Here is a 21,169-nt window from a genome sequence, read left to right as displayed (position 1 = left end):
AGAGAAAGAGAACTTTTAAGAATTCTACTTCCTACTCCTAAAATTACATCAAAATAATTATATGATTTTTAAGATGTTATATATTAAAATAAAAATAACAACCCTAGAAAAAGTAGAAGAGGGAAAGATGATTCTGGATTTCCAAGGGAAAAATAGAATAATTAAGCTTAGAAGTAACAGAAGAAATTATGAAGGAATGATGACCGTGTAAAAATTTAAAAGGACAGTTAAAGGGGCTGTGGCTGTGGCTTAGCGGTAGAGCCCTCCCCTAGCACGAGTGAGGCCCTGGGTTCGATCCTCAGCACCACATAAAATAAATTAATTAATTAAAGATATTGTATCCAACTACAACTAAAAAAATAAATATTAAAAATAAAAAAGGTCAGTTAAAAAACATTCCGGGGCTGGGGCTGTGGCTCAGTGGTAGAGCGCTTGCCTAGCACGTGTGAGGCACTGGTAAACAAATAAAATAAAGGTATCCATCTACAACTACAAATATTATTTTAAAAATAAAGCAGAAACAAAAAACATTCCACAAGTTGGGCATGAGGGTGCACAGTTATAATCCCACATGCTCAGGAAGCTAAGACAGGAGGATCTCAAGTATGAAGTCAGCCTGGGCAACTCAGTAAGACCCTGTTTCAAAAAATAAAAATGAAAAGGGCTCAGCAGTAGGGCTGGGGGTGTAGCTCAGCAGTAGAGTGCTTGCCTAGCATGCTTGAGGTATTGGGTTCCATCCTCAGCACCTCATAAAACAAATAAAGATACTGTGTCCATTTATAACTAAAAAGAAAAAAAATTAAAATGGGGGGGGGGCAGTGGTAGACTGCCCCAGATTCAATCCTTAGTGCCATGGGGTTGGGGGGCGCCTAGTAATCAAAGAAATGCAAAAGAAAACAGAGTAGTGCTTGCTATTTTAAATTTTTACTAAATTAGTAAAAGAAACATTAACAACAAGAGTCATTGTTGTTTCTGTGAAAAATGGTTCACTCTTACTTCATGGGTGGCACTGTAAACTAAGGGAAATTTGTTACACAGTGATTTGTAACTGTTTACATAAAGCCACTTAAAAAATGTTTGTATCTTTTTATCTATACTCATCTCTTAGAATATTACCTAAGGAAATAATTCAGAGGGCAGGGGCAATCAATCAGAAAGCCCATCCTATGCAAAGATTTCAGTCTGGTTTACTTATAATGGTTAGAAGTAAAACAGAAGCAATCTATATACTGAATACTGGGGGAATGGTCAACTAAGTCATTCTTTTAACTTTGTTATTCAGTCATTAAAATGATAGATTATGAAATTATATTAAATTAGTGAAATGAATAGCATTCATTATTAGGTTTGAAAAGGCAGGGTTGACATTTATATGTTTAAGAATTATATGCAGGCTCAGGAGGAACACAATAAAGGAATGAACCAAAATTGGCAGTACTTGTCTTAGGGGAATAGAATTCAAGGTGGTTTTCTTTCCTTCTATTTTCAATCTACATAATTAATTTTTTGTGCTACAAATATTTCTTGAGTGTCTGCTATATGAGTTAGGCTCTGTCTTTGGCACTTGGAATATAAAATTGGTGATATAACTGGGTGTCTGTAATCCTAGCAGCTCGGGAGGCAGAACGGGAGGCTCACGAGTTCAACGCCAGCTGCAGTAAAAGCTAGGCACTAAGCAACTCAGTGAGATCCTATCTCTAAATAAAATACAAAGTAGGGCTGGGGATGTGGCTCAGCGGTGGAGTGCCCCAGAGCTCAATCCCTGGTACCCCTCCACCCAAAAAGTGGTGATATAAATTATTATACTGTTTGTTTATTTTTTTAATATTTATTTTTTAGGTGTAGATGGACACAACACAATGCCTTTATTTTTATGTGGTGCTGAGGATTGAACCCAGGTCCTGCCCGTGCTAGGCAAGCGCTCTACCGCTGAGCCACAATCCCAGCCCATTATTATACTGTTTATACACTTAAAAACAAGACAAGGAAAGGGGGCTGGGGTTGTGGCTCAGTGGCAGGGCCCTTGCCTACCATGTGTGAGGCGCTGGTTTCAATTCTCAGCACCACATATAAATAAATGAATAAAATAAAGGTCCATCAACATCTAAAAAAATATTTGAAAAAATACAAGGAAAGGGACCACAAAACTTCTAACAGTAACTGAAATAGTAAGACAAATTAATGCTATAAATTTTGGGCTTAAATTAGAATTTAAAATGATAAGATTTTACCAATTAAATCAACAAAGTAAAAAATACTAACAACTGATTTTTACAAACCAATCTACCATGTTTACAACAGATGAAAAGGGAAACTTTTAAATCTAGATACTTTTAAACATGATTTTAATAAATGGAACATAACAATTGCACATTCCACATTCTTTGAGGTTCCCTTAAGAGTTGATACATTTATGAAAACCTATAGCTACAATAGGTCCCTCTATTTGAAGACAGAGAGCAAATTAGACTTTTGGGCTTCTAAAGCTTCCTTTTTCATCTATTGTAAACATAGTAGAATAGGTTCATACAAATCAGTTATTAACATTTTTTTTCTTTTTTTTTTTTGTTTAATTGATAAAAATGAGAAATTCTGGCCAAATATCCTGGTACTGGTTCTTTTATATTATGATGACTTAACATATTAGGTTCCAACTTCTTTCATAACTCAAAACAGTTTTTCAAAAGCAACCAAGTTTAGTGGCTACTTCTGAGTTTTTTAGTTGGCCTATCACACCATCTTTTGTTTTCTGGGACAGCCTCACTTGTGGCCCTTGCTCTGCTGAGAGTCTGGTTCCATGGATGGCGACAGTGGCAAAGAGGATTGTTGTGAGTCAGGCTTCCCTGTTCTGGGATCTGACCAGCCACCTGTGTTGCCTAGGGTAGAGACACATTATTTGTTCTATTCACTCATATATTCAAAACTCCCATAAATCTCCCAGTAGGTTTCAAATAGTGGTTTTGGTTAGGCTTTGATAGCTGAAAATGTCTCTGATATAGTTTTTTAAAAAATTGTGTTTAATATAGCTTTTAAGAAAGAGGTTCTTGGGGCCGGGATTGTGGTTCAGTGGTAGAGCGCTCACCTAGCACGGGCGGGACCCAGGTTCGGTCCTCAGCACCATATAAAAATAAAGGCATTGTGTTGTGTCTACCTACACCTAAAAAAATTAATTAAAAAAAAAAAAAAAGAGGTTCTTGGGTCAGGCATAATGGTGCACACCTGTAATCCCACCAATTCGAGAGGCTGAGGCAGGAGAATCACAAGTTCAAAACCAGCCTCAGCAACTTAGTGAGACCTTGTTTCAAAATAAAAAAATCAAAAGGGGTGGGAATGTGACTAATGGTTAAGCACCCCTGGGTTCAATCCCTAGCCCCCTAGCGCCCCCCCCCAAAAAAAATAAAAGAGGATCCTGGAAGATTTAGGTATAGATGAAAAGTATCAAATTAAAAGTTTGTGACTTTCAAATCAGACATGTGCCCTCAAAAGGAAAGTGGCATTCTGAGTTTTTTCACTCATATCACATCAATCTTTCCCTCTTGATCTGATCTCTTTTATTAAAAGTTCCTCTCTTACTTTCCTTTTTAACCATATATGGGAGATATTTATAGAAGTGTTCCTTAAAATAAATCTCAGGACCTTCAAACTTCCTCCTCACCAAGAAACCTGCCTTGCATGGCTCACATTAGAAAAGGGCTCCCGTTTGCTTGGTAGGAGCATGTTTTAAGGGGAAGAAACTACAATTTGTTGATTTTCTAAGAACCTGGCAAACATTTTAAAATCATTACAACTGTCTTTACAGAAGGGGATATGCAGAAACAGGGCAAAGAGACATCAGCTGGCCCGGTTATTCAGCTTCTGCTGAGCAGGACCGAAGCTATTCAGCCTCTTGGCCTTGGTCTCTGCACTCCTTACATGGAGACACAGATGTGCCATGACACTTACCATTCACTTCATAGAACACAGCACAAAGGCTACCATGTCACCACAGAGGAAGGCAATGGGATAGAGAATGGAATGAAAGAGGAAGAACTAGAATATATTGTCGGGCTGGGGATGTGGCTCAAGCGGTAGCGCGCTCGCCTCGCATGCGTGCGGCCCGGGTTCGATCCTCAGCACCACATACCAACAAAGATGTTGTGTCCGCCGAGAACTAAAAAAATAATAAATATTAAAAGTTCTCTCTCTCTCTCTCTCTCTCTCACTCTCTCTCCTCTCTCACTCTCTCTTTAAAAAAAAAAAAAAAAAAAAAAAAAAAAAAAAAAAAAGAATATATTGTCATTTTAGGGAAAGAAAACTTGTATGTCATAATGAAATAGGGCTTCTCCACCTCAATACTACTGACATCTGGGACCAGATTATTCTTTTTTCCCTTTATTATTAATCGATAAATAATAACTGAATGTGTTATGTATTTGTGGGGCCAGATTACTGTTAGCGGTAGTGGCTGTCTACACCGTAAGATGCTGAGCAGGAACCCTGGCCTCTACCCACCAAGAGTAGATCTCTACCCACTGACATTTTTGTCTAAGACCAAAAATGTCTCCAGACATTGCCCCTGGTTGAGAACCACTACAATAAGAAGACCCTAAAAGGTATTTAAGTGTCCCAAGCAATTGCATGGAGTGCCTCCAGAGATGCCAAAGCAATGAGCTGTAGTCATGGTGCCCTGCACTCAGAATGGGACAGTCACCAGCTTGGTTTGCTGACTGGAGAAAGCTGGAGAGTCTAATGCCTGAGGTGTGGAACAGCTGCCTCCAAACCCTGGGACCTCTCTCCTCTCCCACAGATTAGACCCCGGGATTTTAGTCTGCCATCCCTCTTGAGATGGGCATCTCACACTCAGAAGTGCTAAACTGGGCTTGGGATAAGGACCTGGGCACTCAGGTATCCCAGGAAATGCCTACCTGTGACCAAAACCCCAAGAGAGAATGTTATGTTGAAGGATAAGTCCTCCCTACCCCAAAACATATATGGCTTATAAAGGAACAAGCAGTTGTACCCAAGTTCCTGTCTCAAGTAAGGCCCATGCAGGTAAGCCTTGTTCTAGAAGGTCAAGACAGAGTTTATATCCCAATGCAAGCCTCGAAGACAGTAAGATCACTGCTTAGGTTCTTCCAATTAATTCTTGTTATTAAATGTGAAAAACATTATCCCGTTTGTTTTACTCAATTTAGTAACACTCCAGAACCAACACTCATTTGGCTGCAGTACAGCAGAACAAAATCATTTCATGACAATGCATTCACCTCTGTTTCCTGTAGTGTCTGCTAGTTTCTACTCACTTCCACTGACTTTAAAAGTCATGGAGATCAGCCAAGCTCTAAGAGATGATCTTGCAGTATGAACAAAATGCCAGGTTGTGAACTTACATTTCAGGGCCTATTTCATTTTAAATTACCTTAAAAATTATTAAGAGGGCTGGGGACATAGCTCAGTTGGTAGAGTGCTTGCCTGGCACAAGGCCCTGGGTTCAATCCCCAGTACCACCCCCCACCCCCAAAATTAAGAGCCTTAAACAACTTTTGTTCATATGTTTTATAGCTATTGGTATTTACAACATTAGGAATTTTAAAAGAAAGTTTCAAAACACAGCCTATGCAAACACACATTCCATTAGTTGTCGGAGAGATAAAGTCACCCCATTCAGTGATGCACTTGGAAAACACCACCATATACCTGTGAGACAATGTCAGTGAAAATGGCAAATGACATTTCATTTTTGTTGTAAAGTAATTTTAATCTTGTGGACTCCCCTAGAAACAACCTTGAAGATCCTTAAGGAGGTCCCCTGGCCATGCTTTGAGAACTGCTGTGCTAAATTAACACCCATACTATGACTTGACTAGCTTCAACTTTTACTGGAGAACCCAGTGAGGTAGTGCTCATCAGAGAAAAGCCTTAAATTCAGAGAGATTTGTCAAAATCCATCCATCACCATGAAGCAACCGTTCCCTGGATTATTCCTGAGTCCTTTTTTTTTTTTTTTCCTTAAAGCACCAAACTGCTGCCCATCACTTTATCGCGTATCAGGTTCTGGTTAATGTTTTGTGAAGAACATCTTTGTCCTTCAGTTAGTTTCATCTTCCTGTCCTCTATCCACTATGTCATGAGAACAGAACAGAAATAAATCCTTTCTCCCTTTAACCAAATTCTCTATTTTTTTTATTAGTTGCTCAAAACATTACAGTGATCTTGACATACCATACATTTGATTCAAATGGGGTATGAATTCTTATTTTTCCACGTGTACAGATTGCAGTATCACATTGGTTTTACAGCCACGTTTATACATTACAGCCATACTAGTGTCTATTGTATTCTGCTACCCTTTCTATCCCCCCAAATTCTCTATTTTAAGAGCTGCTGTTTGAAATATATGTAAGAATCTTTCCCAGGGTGGCCTGATGTAAAAGAAGGATTTGGTCTCTCTTCTCACCGCACCTACAATATCTGTACTATTACTTCTCTTCTTCTTCCCACCAGGATTTAGTGGTATCAGTCATCCATTCATGATGGAACTCTACTCTATCACTTCAGTTTTTATACCCCTGTTATCCTACCCCCCACATTATAAAATTATTTAAAAGTGATACCAGATTTCTCTTTATCATGGTAAAATACATAGTAGGCCATTTACCATTTTTACCATTAAGCACACAGTTGGGCAGCATAGACCACACTCACATTATCAACCATGACTATAATCTACCTCCAGAACTTTTTCCCAAACAAATTCCATCCATTAAACAAAAATTCCCCATTCTCCCCTGTCACTAGCTCCTGGGCAAGCACCATTCTTTCTACCTCTATGGATATGACTATTCAAGAATACAACTTTGAGGGCTCAAAGAACCTGGAGGCTAATAAAGGAAGGAGAGTGAGGAAGAAAAGATGGACCCTAAGAACCACTACTTTGTTTGGTGCATAGGGATGTGCCAGGATGATCAACACCACACAGACTCTCTCCTTTAGGTTCAGTTTCCATTTAAGGAGGTGGAAACATGCAGTGATGGGGGTCATAGAGCTCAGAGGGTTGAAACTGGGTTTTAAAGCCAGGTTGATTAGTATTAGCCACTACAGGCTCCCTACCCTCCAACTATCAAGAAAAGTAAAGCTTCTTTTAACCATCTTCTGGTCATCTTGGTTACGGGGGTCTTTATTTGTTCTTTGCTATGGCACTTCCAAGACACTTTAAGGGCTGTACAAGGTTGCTTGGCTGAACACAGGGGCTCAAGCTCCATCAACCCTTTGCACCATGGTTTCCCACTGCTCCTCAGAGGAGCTCGGGGTACACACGGAGCAGCTCTCCTGCTCACAAAACAGCAGTTTTAATCCTTGCCACTCTGCTGGCCACGATGCTTTTGCATTGCACACTTGCCTACATGTGAAAACAGGGAAGGACAGAGGGCAAACATGAGGTTTCCTCAGTCATTTCACTGGCTTGAGCCTCACCAAAGCATCACAGAGAACTAGTCTGGGTTGACGCAGTTACCAGAAACATCAAGCCGCAAAATGCAACCAGATATTCCATCCAGCCTAGACCCTACTGCAAAATGATCATCCAGAGAGGAGGGTCCTATGACACGGGTCCTTATCAGAAGCCTTCGGTGGCTTCCAGTTATCCAGAAAGAGACCTTCCTTAACCTGAAAGCCTCCTCCTTCCTCAACAACTTCCAATGTCCCTATAAGAAACCCTTGATCCCTCTTCCCTGCACTATTTTGGAGATTCTTTCCCCTGGTCCTGTCTCACGTCTCATGCTCTGTCACACAGCCCCTCTCAGTACAACCTGCCCACCCCTCCAGTCTGGACTAGCCATTCTCCGCTCACCACATTCATGGCCTATGTGCAGGGTAAGAGGATCTGGCCTATGAACCAAGAGTTCCTTCCCACTGGACCTCTCTGAGTGACTCAGGATAAACTGAGGGAGTTACTTGCAGACCAGCACTGCCTCCCCCAGCTCCCTTCCGGAGAACACAACTTCCTCTCGCTCTCCACACACAGCAGGGCGAGGCAGGCCAAGTTCCAGTGTTTTAAGCCTCCAAGTACCTGATCCAAGAGGGGCCAATGAATCTGTTTTCTAGAATCTTTTAGACTCAAAACAGTGTGTCAAGCCAGGAATGTTCAGGACTGTGTCTCCCACCCAGGAGACCAGGGGCAGGGACAGAAAGAGACAGATGCATGCAGAGAAGACTCAGCGGAGGCTGCCCAGGAGTGGCTGCATTAGAAGAGCAGCAGCAGCAGCAGCCGCCACACCACTGTGGGTTCCTAGGTTCTGGGACAGCCCAGGACCCTCAGAGCAAATCCCCTTTTCTGTCAGTGGAGCCCAAGGTGGGAGGCCACTGTGTGGAGCACAGTCCTGATCAGGCCTGCGGCTACACTAAAATGCATCTCACCTTTATCTAGAAAAACTGGCCAAGACAAAAGAAGGCAAGGAGAAGAAACCAACATTGGTGAAGCAGCAGAGGGTTTATTTCAGCTCTTCTGAGCTGTTTGATCTTAGGTTATGTAGAGAACCTCTCTGGGACTTGATTTCCTTGGCCTAACATGAGAACATGAACTGGAACTCAAAGTTAGTCGGATAATCCAAGGAGACACCGCACCTGCACATAAAGCTCCAGCCATGCGGAGGGCGCCCAACAAGTGACGATGCTTTCATACTCTCACCTGGCATCGCTGTGGTCAAGCTTGGAGCCAAGGGTGTTGCAAACGTCTCATAAGAATCCGCACAAAAAGGACAAAGGCAGCATTAGCTTATTTCACAAATGAGTAAGGCACCAAGAACTGAAGTCACCTTTCTAAGGTCACTCAGCCAATGTAAGGTCTCTGTGACACGAAATTCCTTGTCTTTTTATTAATGTCCCCACACTATCCTCTTAAGCATGGAAAGAGCTGAGTCCACGCCTGTTAACCATGCAATTTCAAAACCCTTGCTGGGAATCACTCCACTCGGGAGGTAGAGAAAGATTTATTCTGCCTGAAGTTACAGAATCAGGGCCAAGTGCTCCTGTACATCTTTTCTTCCATGAAATTCTCCATGAGGTGACAGGTCATGGGAGTCAAAGCTATTAAAGTGGACCCTCTAAATTCTTTGCAGCCCCACAAGATGCTTAATAAACACTGAATTGAAGGATTAAAATGCTTGGATTTAAACAGATTCTTGTACTTTGGGGGATGATTGAGACCCTTATTTTTCAATACAAGCTGTCCAGAAATGTCAGTTTATTTTTTTAATAACCTAGGACTGAAAACTGTCTCAGGCCACAGAGTCTGTCTTTCAATGGTGTAACTATAATCTCCCCACACTAGAATATCCAGGAAAGATTTTACATATGATCCAGAAGCTCAAAATACTAAAAGTGCAAGGGACCCAGTACAGGCTCCTCACATAAAATGAAAGAGAGAACCCTGGAGGTTTAAGAGACTTGCCCTGTGCCCGTCTGAGGCAGGGTCTGGCATGGCGCCCTGGCCTGCTGCTTCCCTGTGGGGGGCTCTCCCTCAACCCAAATCGGCCTCCCTAGCTGATCCTACTGTCTGAGCCTCCTCCTATTGCATCAAAAGATTAGAAGGAGGGGACCATAAATCATTTTTCTCATAAGTTTATAGTGTTCTTTTCCAAGAAGTTCAAAAGCACTTGGTAATAAACCAAGGTGATGAGTTTATGTCTTTTGTTTTTAAAAAGAAACTTTATTTGGGGAGGGGGGATAGTGGAGAATGGGATAGACAGCAGAATACATCAGTCACTAGAAAGGCAATTTGTAAATCAATGGAAATGTAACTGATGTGACACAACAATCTGTATACGGGGTAAAAATGGGAGTTCATAACCCACTTGAATCAATCTGTGAAATATGGTATATTAAGAACTATGTAATGTTTTGAACAACCAACAATAAAATAAAATTAAAAAAAAAAAAGAAACTTTATTTGAACTCCTGGAGAGGCATTTAAGTTTTTTTAAATTTAGGACATTCCTCTCTTATTTCAAGGTTTCACCCTGTGGCATTTTCTATGGGTGGGTGGGTGATGGTAAGAGAGAAGGGCCATGTCTAGCCCTCCCCTGTCTCTCCCAGGCTTTTCTGAATGCCTGCATGCTTCAGTTGACAGAAGCCTCCCTTCCATGGCTTTCCACAAGTCCCAACATCCACCCAGAGGAGTCCCTCCATGCGCACCCACAAGCCGGCCTTGTTGTACTTTCTTTCTATGTTTTTCTCAACTTTTTAAGTGCTGGGGATGGAGCCTAGGGCCTCCCACAAGCACTCTGCTGCGAGCTACAACAGCCCTCCTCCCTGGCCTTCTGGGCCTCTCTTTGCCCTGACTCCTTAGCCAAGAACTGGAAGGAAAATCATACTGTCTGAAAGGGACTCAGCTATTCACAGGAATTACTTTGCCTTCCTAGTAAATTAAAAACTCTTGTCTTTTGCTCCTGCCCTTCGGAGGTCAGAAAAAAAGAAAACACAGCAAACTTAATGAAACTGAAGCTGAGAAGAACCACATTTTATGAAGATGAGAAAGAGACCGAGAGACAGACAGGGTGGGCGCAGGCCGGACTCATCACACTTCCGACACCAATTTTAAGCAAATATGAAATCATCTTACTTTGACAGGACCAAGCTTTTTTTGCTAATGATTTTATGCAGGTATCAACTCTAAGACAAAGGGCAATAACTGTGTGCCAATGTTCCCTCCCACCCTGTAGTCTTTCCAAACAGAAACATGGGGTTAGCTGCTCTCAGGCAGGTAGAACTACACACTTAGCTCCTAGGATCCTGCATTCAATAAACATTTAGTGAATGAATAAACCCTCGAAGTACTTAATGATTCAATATATGTCTAAGGTTTCTATTCCCTCTGGCTTCACCGACTAGCAGACCAAACCATATAAAACTCTCCAAGTAAAACCACGGATGGCTAATCCAGGAGGCGGAAGAAATAGTGGGGTTCTCTGATTTCAACAAGTGCCCCTACCATTAAACTGTGGGAGAACAATAAGGTAACCCTTTGAATCCCATTCCAACCCATTTATAGACACAACAGTTATAAAGATGGAGCCCCACCACTGCGGAGCAGAGCAAATGAAGCGAAGGAGCTGAGCGCTACACAGCCGCAGTTTAAGTAGAGAAGAAAGCTGAACACCGACAAGGCAAGTTCTGTTCCTACCTGTGGATGTAGCTGGCATTTCTCCTAGAAAAATACCAAAATATTCTTAAGAGGGTTGTTGCTCTACTACAACCATTAAGCAGCTCTGGTCAACTATTTAAATGATAAAGTATCAGGGCCTGAGCTACTTAAAACATCTTGACTGAACTTTGTGAATTATAAACCAAACAGGTAATCAATTCCTGAGGGGCTCCCCAACCAACATCATCAAATGAAAAGCAGGAAAACTTGACAAGTGCCCTGTTGCTACTCCAAAGACAAAAGGGACACAAAAATCAAAAATTAGATCTGTGATGGTCTCCAGGGCCAAAAGTCTTTCAGGAGATAGGGGCTTCTTTAGACCCGAGAAAGGCTCCCCTCTCTGGTTCCCTGCACCCAAATCACCTCTTCTCTTGCCTAAATCTCTCAAGAGAGCCTAAGATGTCAGTAACCAGGATGGTTCCCCCACCAGCTGTCTCCCAACAGTACTCAGAACTAAAGCTTTTGAGAACATAAGAGATGTCCAGCAGTAATATCCATAGGGGACACCACTTTTCCTCCAACCAAAATTCAAATAATTTTCTCTGAACCTTTCCTTTTAACAAAATGATCCACTTTAAAACAGTTACCTGTTGTATTCTGAGGTCCCTGATGGATGGATTTATTTCTATCTTACACTGCAGTCAGAAGCAATGCTGATCCTTCTGGCTAAAAAGTCTTTTTTAGTACTTCTAAATGGGTGACAATGGTCAGCGGCAGCAGATGTCTTTGGAGAGCTTACTCTTACAGGAGGTATTTGCATCTCATCTCACCTCCTAACTACCCTATGAGGTAAGTTCTAATACAAGACCATAATTGCTGTCTGCCATTCTGAAACCTAAAAAGCTCTAAAACCCAAAAGTTTTTCCATAACTTACTTGGCAGCAAAATTTAATGGACCTGAACTCATTTGGAGGCAAAGCCTGCCCTGAACTAACATGAGACTATTTAGATTTTAGTTATCCCACATAATGTGAATATCCCAATGGTTTGCTAGACAAATAGGAATGTGTGTGATTACTATGTGCTGTCCTAGATCCCCTGGAGGTTATTTAATAGAAACTATATGCACCTTAATACCTTTTTAACCCCCCCACCATCTTAGGATTCTCAAATATTTGGTCCTCGTGTTGTAAGACATAGTATTGCCAATTTCTATTCTCAATTTCTATTATTGCTAATTTCTATTATTTCTCATTTGTCATTTTACAGACGAGAAACAGACTCCTTGAGGGGAAGCAACGAGCACATGAACACAAGGGGTAAGAGCTGTCTCTGAGGCTGGCAATTTCTTTCCAAGCCCAAGTTTGTAAGCACTGTGGTGGGTTGCCTTAAGATCTGTCTGAATCCTCAACACAAAACTTCACCAGGAGAGGCGCTGTGCCAGCTTGACTCTTCTCTCTAACCAACTACTTAAAAACCTAGGGAAATGAGTGGAAAACACCAACCAGAATGGCAGCAATTCAGAGGGCCTGGTACTTACCTTGCCCAGGACAGTGAGGCATGGTTTGGGGTCCAATTCTGGCTGTTCCAGCTTCACCACTCCTACCCAGCCATACTCGTACAAGTCCTCTTCATCATTGTTATTACACAGGCCCAGTGGGTGCATCTAGAGACAAAAGGGAAAGAAAATTTCAACAGGCCAGTTTGACTCACATCATACATTTCTCAGATTCCAGCCAAATGTAACCTTGAAACTCAAAACTTTAAGACAGGGGACAGTTTTCAACCCATGGGCAATCCTATTTCAGTACATTGATCTATGTGCTGGGGAGAACATAACAGACCCACTATAAATATATTTTATGGATGCTTTCCTTCTGCTTTGTAAGTAGTGGTCATTCAAGGTGGAAACCACCTGATAGGAGGTAGGGAAAGGAAAACAGTATAACTCCCATGTAAGTGCCAACCTAAATCACTATGAAATACCATAAATTTAACATTAAGTAGCAATTATAAATGAGACTCGCTAGGTGAGCATCCAAAACCGTTTGGCTCCTAAACCTTAAAAACACATATACTTCAACTTAAGCAAGAGACACATCCAGGACTTTATGGAGAGAGAACCAGAAACATGGCAGAATCACCAGTATGATTAGCAGAATGTTTAAAAACTTCCCTGGGTTAGTGGAAATTAGTTTAGTCTTTTCAAATTTTGCAAAGCACAAAATTGAAGATTGGCAGAAGAGCATCAACAAATTTTCTTACATAAAAGCCTGAAAAATGGCAATTCTAAGATATGTGCTCAGTTCTATCACTGAGTTGTATCAGATCCTAGAACCTTAACCAACAACACGCAAAGAGAAAAATCCTCATGGATAAACATATCAAGGAGCTGATGAACTAGCAGTGTGTGCTAAGTAAGTTCTTGCATACGGAAAAAATCAGTCTTTTGAATTGTGGCAAGTGAGAGACACAGGAGACCTAAGACAGAATAAGGGCCCTTAAAGACAAAGATTATGTCCTAATCTTCAGAACCTCTGAATAAATTACCTTACCCAACAAAAGGCAGTTTCCAGATATGATTCAGTTTGAGAAGGGAAGGCTGTCTAGATTATTCAGGCAGGCCCGATATATTAAAAGGGTCCTTAAAAGGGAAAGAGGGAGGAGAGAGTGAGGAGAGGGGAGGGGAGGGGAGGGGAGGATACACAAAAGCAGAGGTTGGAGTGATGTGCTCTGATGCAGAAGAGGGACAATATTCAAGGAAAGCAGGCAGTCTCCAGGAGCTGGAAAAAACAAACAGATTTTCCCCTACAGCTTCCAGAAGGAACGAAGCCCTGCAGACCCATTGTGGACTTCTGACCTCTAGAACTATAAGAGAACACAATGGTGCTGCTTTAAGCCTTTTAATTTGTAATAACTTGTTATAGCAGCATATAGGAAATCAATACATCCACCTTACCTCCACTTATTTTTACAGATGAGAACAGAAGTTTAAGTTTAGTGGCTTTTCCAAGATAACACAGCTATGAAGTAGCAGACCTAGAGGTATAATCTGTCACTCAGATTCATAGTTGAATACCTTCCCATGCTACCTGCTTACTTTATGATCCCTTCCTCTGAGAGCTGGCCATCTGACTGAGAGAGGGAGGAAGACAGAAAATCTTTAGGAAAAAAATGTTTCCAGCTGTATTTGAGTGCAATAGGGAATTATTGCAGGCAACAAAGGTTGCTAGAATGTTTGGGAAAGCTTTGCACAGCTGCTGAGCCTCAAATGAGCTTCAAAGGAAGAATGGGACCAATCAGGGCCATCATTCCAAGCCCTGGAAGAGCTGGTAAGAGATGATGGTAGGGGGAAGAATGAGACCAGCCTGATCAATAGACGGGCCAAAATCTACACCAAGAAGGCAAAGAGAAATTCTCAAAAATTAGAAGCTTGTCTGGAACACCAAGATAGTATCATAGGTTCTTATTACAGTTTTTTAGGCAGAAGATGATGCATTGCCATTTAGGCAGATGTGTGAAAGACACACCTTTGGGCGGTGAATGGTACAAACAGGGTGCAGCTCCCAGATTTGAGATCCTTGGAATCTGAATTTCATGGAATAATGAGGAAATGGTTGCATAAGCCCACAGAGCAAGTGAGGGGTTACTGTTGCTGAGCACGGAGTGGAAGGGGCCACCAATTGCTGTTTCTATAGTGATTGAGTACTGTATCCTCTGGGAATTCAAGAGATAGAGAGCCCTGGTATATCTAATTTTTGTTTGAGCCTTCAGGCTCAGGGCTCTACAGAACAGTGGAACTGTGAGACCTTTTCCCCAGGGTGCCCCTGCAGGGCCTACCCACTCTGGAATGATCTACAGTTATTAATGATGAGTAGCCTGAATGCCGAGACCTCCAACTAGAAAGGGGATGTGTGACAATGATGAGCCAACTGTACCACCTCTGACTTCCAAGAAAAGATTTGAGTGTTGGCTGAAACCAGCTTCCTGAAATCCCAGATCAACAGCAATGTCAACCACACTTGTGACCCTTTTCCACTACATTCCATGATAGTTCTAACCTGGCCACGTAACTTAGAGGTCTCCAGATAGATGATTGCTTTTTGTTACTTAGACATTTATGTGGTTTGATCGATGAAGAAGTACTGCTTTGGAGGAGCAGAGGTATCATCCAGTCCTATGACATTGTATCTTTATCAAAACTCTACTAAGGAAATAAACCTGGCACACAGGGCCACATATCATGTAAAATCTACTTGTATAAAATGTTCAGAACAGGGAAGATCACACAAACAGAAAGCAGACTTGTGGTTGCTATGGAAGGAGAAAATGGGAGTGACTGCTTAATAGGTATAGAGTTTCCTCTTGGGGGTGATAAAAATGTTCCTGAACAACATGGTGGTAATGGTTGCACAACACTGTGAACACGCTAAATGCCACTGAATTATATACTTCAAAATGGTTAAAATGCATTTTATGAGTGCCACAATAGAAACATTTGTTTAAAAAAATTGTACAACTGTATTGAGTTTGTTTACTCCAAAATTACTGCCATCTGCCTAGTGCTGCCTTCAGCTAATGTGGGGATCCACAGTGAAGGACAGTGCAGTTTCCACACTTCCAGAACCAAAGCCAATTACAGCAGTCCTTCTGGAAACTGTGTCTTGCAGAACAACAGCCCCACAAAATGAAAAACAGGTTCTTGCACAAGTAAATAACACAGAGGAACACTTCATAGGGACCAGGATCTATATTTGTAAATTAAAGCTATGTAGAAGATTATGGTTTAAAAAACAAAAAGTTGTGAGATACAGTAGTAATACATGCCTATACTAAGGCGGGAGGATTTCAACTTCAAGGTCAGTCTCAGCAGCTTAGTCAGACCCTATCACAAAATAAAAAAGAATCAGGAATGTAGCCCAGTGGTAGAACAATCTGCAGTACCAAAAAACAAAACAACACAAAGCTTTAACTCTTTGCTAAAACCACCAATTCCTACTCTAATTTTAAGCCTGTTTGTGTTTAATAGATCACATTGTTCATGGGACATTTTAAGAAATGCTAAGTTAGGGAGAATACATATACACATGTGGGAGAATAAACCTACAGTAAATATGACACAAGGTAAAGCTAAATGTAATCGAATGCTGAACACACAGAATGCAAAAGCAAAGGCAATTTTTGTGGAAAAAAGTGGAGGGACAGTCAAGGGCAGCCCGAGAGAAGGTGAGGCCCGGGAGGGCAGCAGATGTGGAGGGGAGAGGATTGGGATAGGAACCATGAGCAGCAGAAGTTGAGGCTGAGGACTAACCCATGGCAGCCATCGTGAGGATGAAGTAGGCCTGACCAGGCCAGAGGTCCACACCACGGAGGAGCGAAAAATACTCAGTTCCACACAAAAGGCATGTTAAGAATGCGTCCCCAGGCAGGCAGAAATCTGAACTGTGTAAACATCAGAACACACCCAAAGGTCCCTAAGTGTCTGTCAGGGTCCACTCAGGTCTGTCATGCCAGCACCCTAGGCTGCACTTCATGCCAGACCCTCTCTCCTCTCCTCAGCACCCACACTCTCCTCCACGACTCGCCTATCAGCTCTTCCAGTGACACCTGGGTGACTGTTAACAACTCAACATGTCAGTCCTGTCACAGGTGTTGACTTCTGAACAGGATCAAAGCCTTAAAAAGCAAAAGAAGGCTGTGGTCGAGGCTCAGTGTTAGGGCATTTGCCTTGCAAGTGCGAGGCACTGGGTTCGATCCTAGCACCACATAAAAATAAATAAAGGCATTGAGTCCATACACAACTTAAAAAATGTGTATGTTTTGAAAGCACTAGTGAGTACAACTGGCTGGTGTGGGTTGTTTATTTTCCTGTGAAAGGTAAAGAAGTTACCAAAATCCTGTCTCATAGGATTGAAAACCACCTCATCATCCTCGCCACTTCCTATCACCACTTCCTATCACCACACCAGTTCCTTCTCTTCTGAGTTCCTTATTCTTGTCTACATCCCCAGGTACCCAAACCTGCAAATTCAATCTTACCTACTATGTTTCTCAAATATAATGGGCTCTTTCAACCCAACTGCTAGAAGAAAACACTGTAAGATTCAGGTTGCTGTCAATTCAACCCTGACAACAGTATCTGCTTCCAGAAATACCTGTTTTCCTAGGACTATCGTCATTTACACCCCGGTATTCTCTTTACCCAAAGGTCAAAGTTATGAGCTCAGAAGAATGTATTTTAGGGTATAGAAATAGTCATACATGAAAATATTCATTAGTGAGCTGACCTGTCACAAAGGATAGAGTCTTCTAGGCAAAGGTGTCAAATACAAATTACTTATGCCATGTCTGGAAGACTGAAGCAGAGAGCTGTCCCATTCATTAAACGTATATTATGCTCCTATGTTTATATATTTTAATTTCATTTAATCCTTATAGCAAACTCTTTCCAGTTGTTGAAATACCAAAGAAGACAGTGAATAGACTATATTAAAAAGTTGCAAACTACAATTGCAAATCAGCAACCAACACAGAATTTAACAGAGTCCATCAAAGTCTTTTTTCTTGGTACTGGGAATTGAACCTGGGGGTATGTTACCAGTGAGCTATATCCCCAGGCCTCACCCATGCTAGGCAAATCTCTTAACACTCAGCTACACCCCCAGCTTCATTCCCAGTCCTTTTTATTGTTATTTCTGAAACAAAGTCTTGCTAAGTTGCTGAGTCTAGCCTCGACTGGGAGATCCTCCGGCCTCAGTGTCCCAAATTGCTGGAATTACAAAAGGCATGCACCATATGCCTGGCCCATGAAAGTCTAATTAGTTAACAATGATAGGGTTCTACTCAAAGCTAATGACAAATAATCTACTTAAAGAATAAGAAATATTCATAGGTGCTTCCATAGAGAATGATCAAATAGTTAAGAGAGAACTTTGAGCAAAGTGAGAGTTCTCTCACTTGGAAAATGACTCTTGATGATCATGCTGCAGAAGTAAAACATGAGGGAAGGACACCAATATCCATATTCTTAGCCAAACGTACTGAAAGTGTCTTAATACTATCCACACGAGTTTTACTCTTTGTTTATTCCTAGAAATCTAAACAAGGTTATCATTACCATTTAATTTGTTAAATTAAAAAAATTCAATTTCATTTTTTTAAAAGATATAACCTCAATCAAATCTTTTTTTTTTTAATATTTATTTTTAGTTTTCGGCGGACACAACATCTTTGTTTGTATGTGGTGCTGAGGATCGAACCCGGGCCGCACGCATGCCAGGCGTGCGCGCTACCGCTTGAGCCACATCCCCAGCCCTCAAATCTTTATTTATTGCCTTCTTAAACACACACACACACACACACACACACACGCCCTTAATTTTAAAAATCCCAAGATCTTTTTTTGGATAACAGCCATCTATACAGAATGGAGACCTTCTACATTTGAAATTCACATATTATTTCAAAGGTTCAGCTAAGCACTGCTTCCACACCATTGCTCCAGAGAGTTATCCTAATTCACACCAACCAGTATCATGCAGACTAACCAAACACAGGACCTGTGTGCACTTCTGAAGACAATCATTCAAAATTAGTCTTAGAGTACTTCAATGTACAATGTTTTAAACACTTTAACTTTGAACTTAATGGGGCATATAAACATTTTAAAATTATAGTCTTTTCTGAGTTTACTTTCTTAAAATGTTGATGAGTAGGGTTTACCTAATCAAATGTTTGAAATTTAAGAATTTTTGGCCTTACTATTTGTAAGAAGGCTAAAAACATGTATGAGGCACACGAGAAAGAAATACTAATGAAAACATAAAGGGAAAAATCCAACAGACTCAGAAATCTAGAATGGAACTCGACAAAAATACCAATAAACACTTTTCTTCTCCACTATGGAAGAGGACAGACTGAAATGAGAAGATAAGCAAAATTCCTGTGATGTATTTACAGAAGAACTTTGTGCAAATGAAAAGCTTCATAATGGAAGTATGACCTGTGTTATAACTTTGATCTTATGCTACCAGAACAATAATATCTTGCTTAAATCAATACCACGAAGTGTGCCACCATTATTATTCAGCTGTGGCTCGTGCACTCTTATTCCTTGTTTTGTCCCAAGTGGTATTTGGGAATGGGAAGATGAGAGCTTGGAAATCATGTTCTCTTGTGTCTAAATCTTTCTCCTGCATCTTAGAGGCACATCATATAGGCAGATGACTCTATACACCTTGATTTTCTGGGACAACAGCATCTGTATAAACAGGATATCAAGGATTAAGTGAGATAAAATACACAAACATAGTAACGTAGAAGATGTTCAATAGATGGGGAAAAAATCCCTTTCTCTAGAACTCATCATGCTCACTTGTGCTTTGTGCCTTGGAATATTCTGGCCAGGCATGGTGGTGCACACCTGTCATCCAGCAACTCCGGAGGCTGAGGCAGGAGGATCACAAGTTCAAAACCAGCCTCAGCAGATTAGCGAGGCACTTAGCAACTCAGGGAGACCCTATTTCTAAATAAAATATTTTAAAAGGGCTGGGGACTTGGCTCTGTGGTTAAGCATCTCGGGTTCAATCCCCAATACCAAAATAAATAAATAAATATTCTGCCCTTCGAGATTAGTTTAAATGTCACCTCTTCCATGAGGCTTTCTTGACAGTTACATTTAAGTTTCTTCCACCTCTGATCCCAAACACTCTGTATGATGCTTACCACAGTTCCTTTTCCCTCCCCTTGATAAAGCACAGTATTACTTGGAGGTCTCCATTTACCCCACCTAGGGCCTTGTCTTCAGTAGGTGCTCAGTAAATTACTACTGGCCAAACTGCCTTTGGCTTCTGGTAGACAGGCCAGCTGCCACGACTCCACTCTGCTTTTCTTAAGCCACTTGGGTTTCAGCTTGGCTAAGTGGTCAGGACAAACAGGTCAGGATTTAATCAAATTACTGGGTGAACTCTTAAAGACCTGGCTCTTACATTAATTGATTACCAAGTCAACAGATATTCTCAGGACAAAAAAGACAAGTAATGGCATTGGACAGAGGCTGTTCTCGTCAGCCCTGCTGTGAATCCATGGCAGCCAGAAGGCCAAGGCTTCCAACGTATAACACACACAAAACCACTCCCAGCTGACTGGCCACCAGGGCACTAGAAGGGGAGGAAAAGAGGATATCAAGCTTTCCCACTCATGTCCAGTCTCAAAATCTGCAGTAAGCAAAAACAAAATGAAAGACTAAAACAAGGAAGAGGCAGGCATGGGATCCAGGCACAAGGCATGCAGCAGAGAAATGAAGGAAATATCAGGATATAGGCTCTGCAACCAGCCTGGCAAGTGACCTGTCCAGATGAGGCCAGGGGATGACAGTTGTGTGACAGCCAAACAAACAAGATCCTGAATCATTACCCGATGAGTGTGCAGTAGTAAGGAGAGTTTTACAGTCCTGGACAAGAGAACGAAATGTGACAGTTACAGGGCAAAATCAAGTAACTAAGGGCAGGGAATAGGAAATGACACACAACTACTAACGCCAGGAAGAAATAAAAAGTTACACCAGAAGGTTAGACCATGAGCAGGGGAGGGCCTGCAGGGATGGCCCAGATGAGAAAACTGACAGCCAAATTAGTGCAGACCCTGACATATAAACAACAACTGTGATATAACTAAATTGGAAGAATGTAGGGAAGGAAGGGGGGGGGGTGCAAAGGAAAAAGAAAGAGACTAAAACCTTCATCTTTTTATAGCAGGAAATAAAAAGGCAATTTTAAAATGGACTAAAAATATCAAGCGGCAGTATGAGCATTATTCACAGAACTTGAGAAATATTCACTGAAGTGAAGAGCAGAAGAATTGAAAATAGTTGCCTCTGGCAATAGCATCAGAGATGGTGAAGGGTAAAACAGTGGAATAGTCTTTTTTATCTTGCCTGGGGTACTTTTTACCTACCCAGTCCCCTCCAGCACTGGGGATGGAACACCCAGGAGCACTTACCACTAAGCTATATCCCCAGTCCATTTTATTTTAAGACAGGATCTTGCTAAA

General features: G+C 41.4%; 1 protein-coding gene across 1 annotated transcript in view; it reads right to left on the bottom strand.

The window, feature by feature from the left end:
- ZNRF3 (zinc and ring finger 3) overlaps positions 1-21,169 on the bottom strand; it is a 148,562-nt gene that overhangs the window by 46,270 nt on the left and 81,123 nt on the right. The window contains exon 2 of the mRNA XM_081285666.1: positions 12,660-12,785. Within this exon, the coding sequence (XP_081141792.1) occupies positions 12,660-12,785 (126 nt within the window). The remainder of the gene's footprint in view (positions 1-12,659; positions 12,786-21,169) is intronic.

The sequence above is a fragment of the Spermophilus citellus genome (assembly GCF_964194105.1).
Source record: "Spermophilus citellus genome assembly, chromosome: 3".
NCBI classification, from domain to species: domain Eukaryota; kingdom Metazoa; phylum Chordata; class Mammalia; order Rodentia; family Sciuridae; genus Spermophilus; species Spermophilus citellus.
Note: the sequence above shows the minus strand (reverse complement) of the source record. Positions and strands in the feature narration are given on the sequence as shown.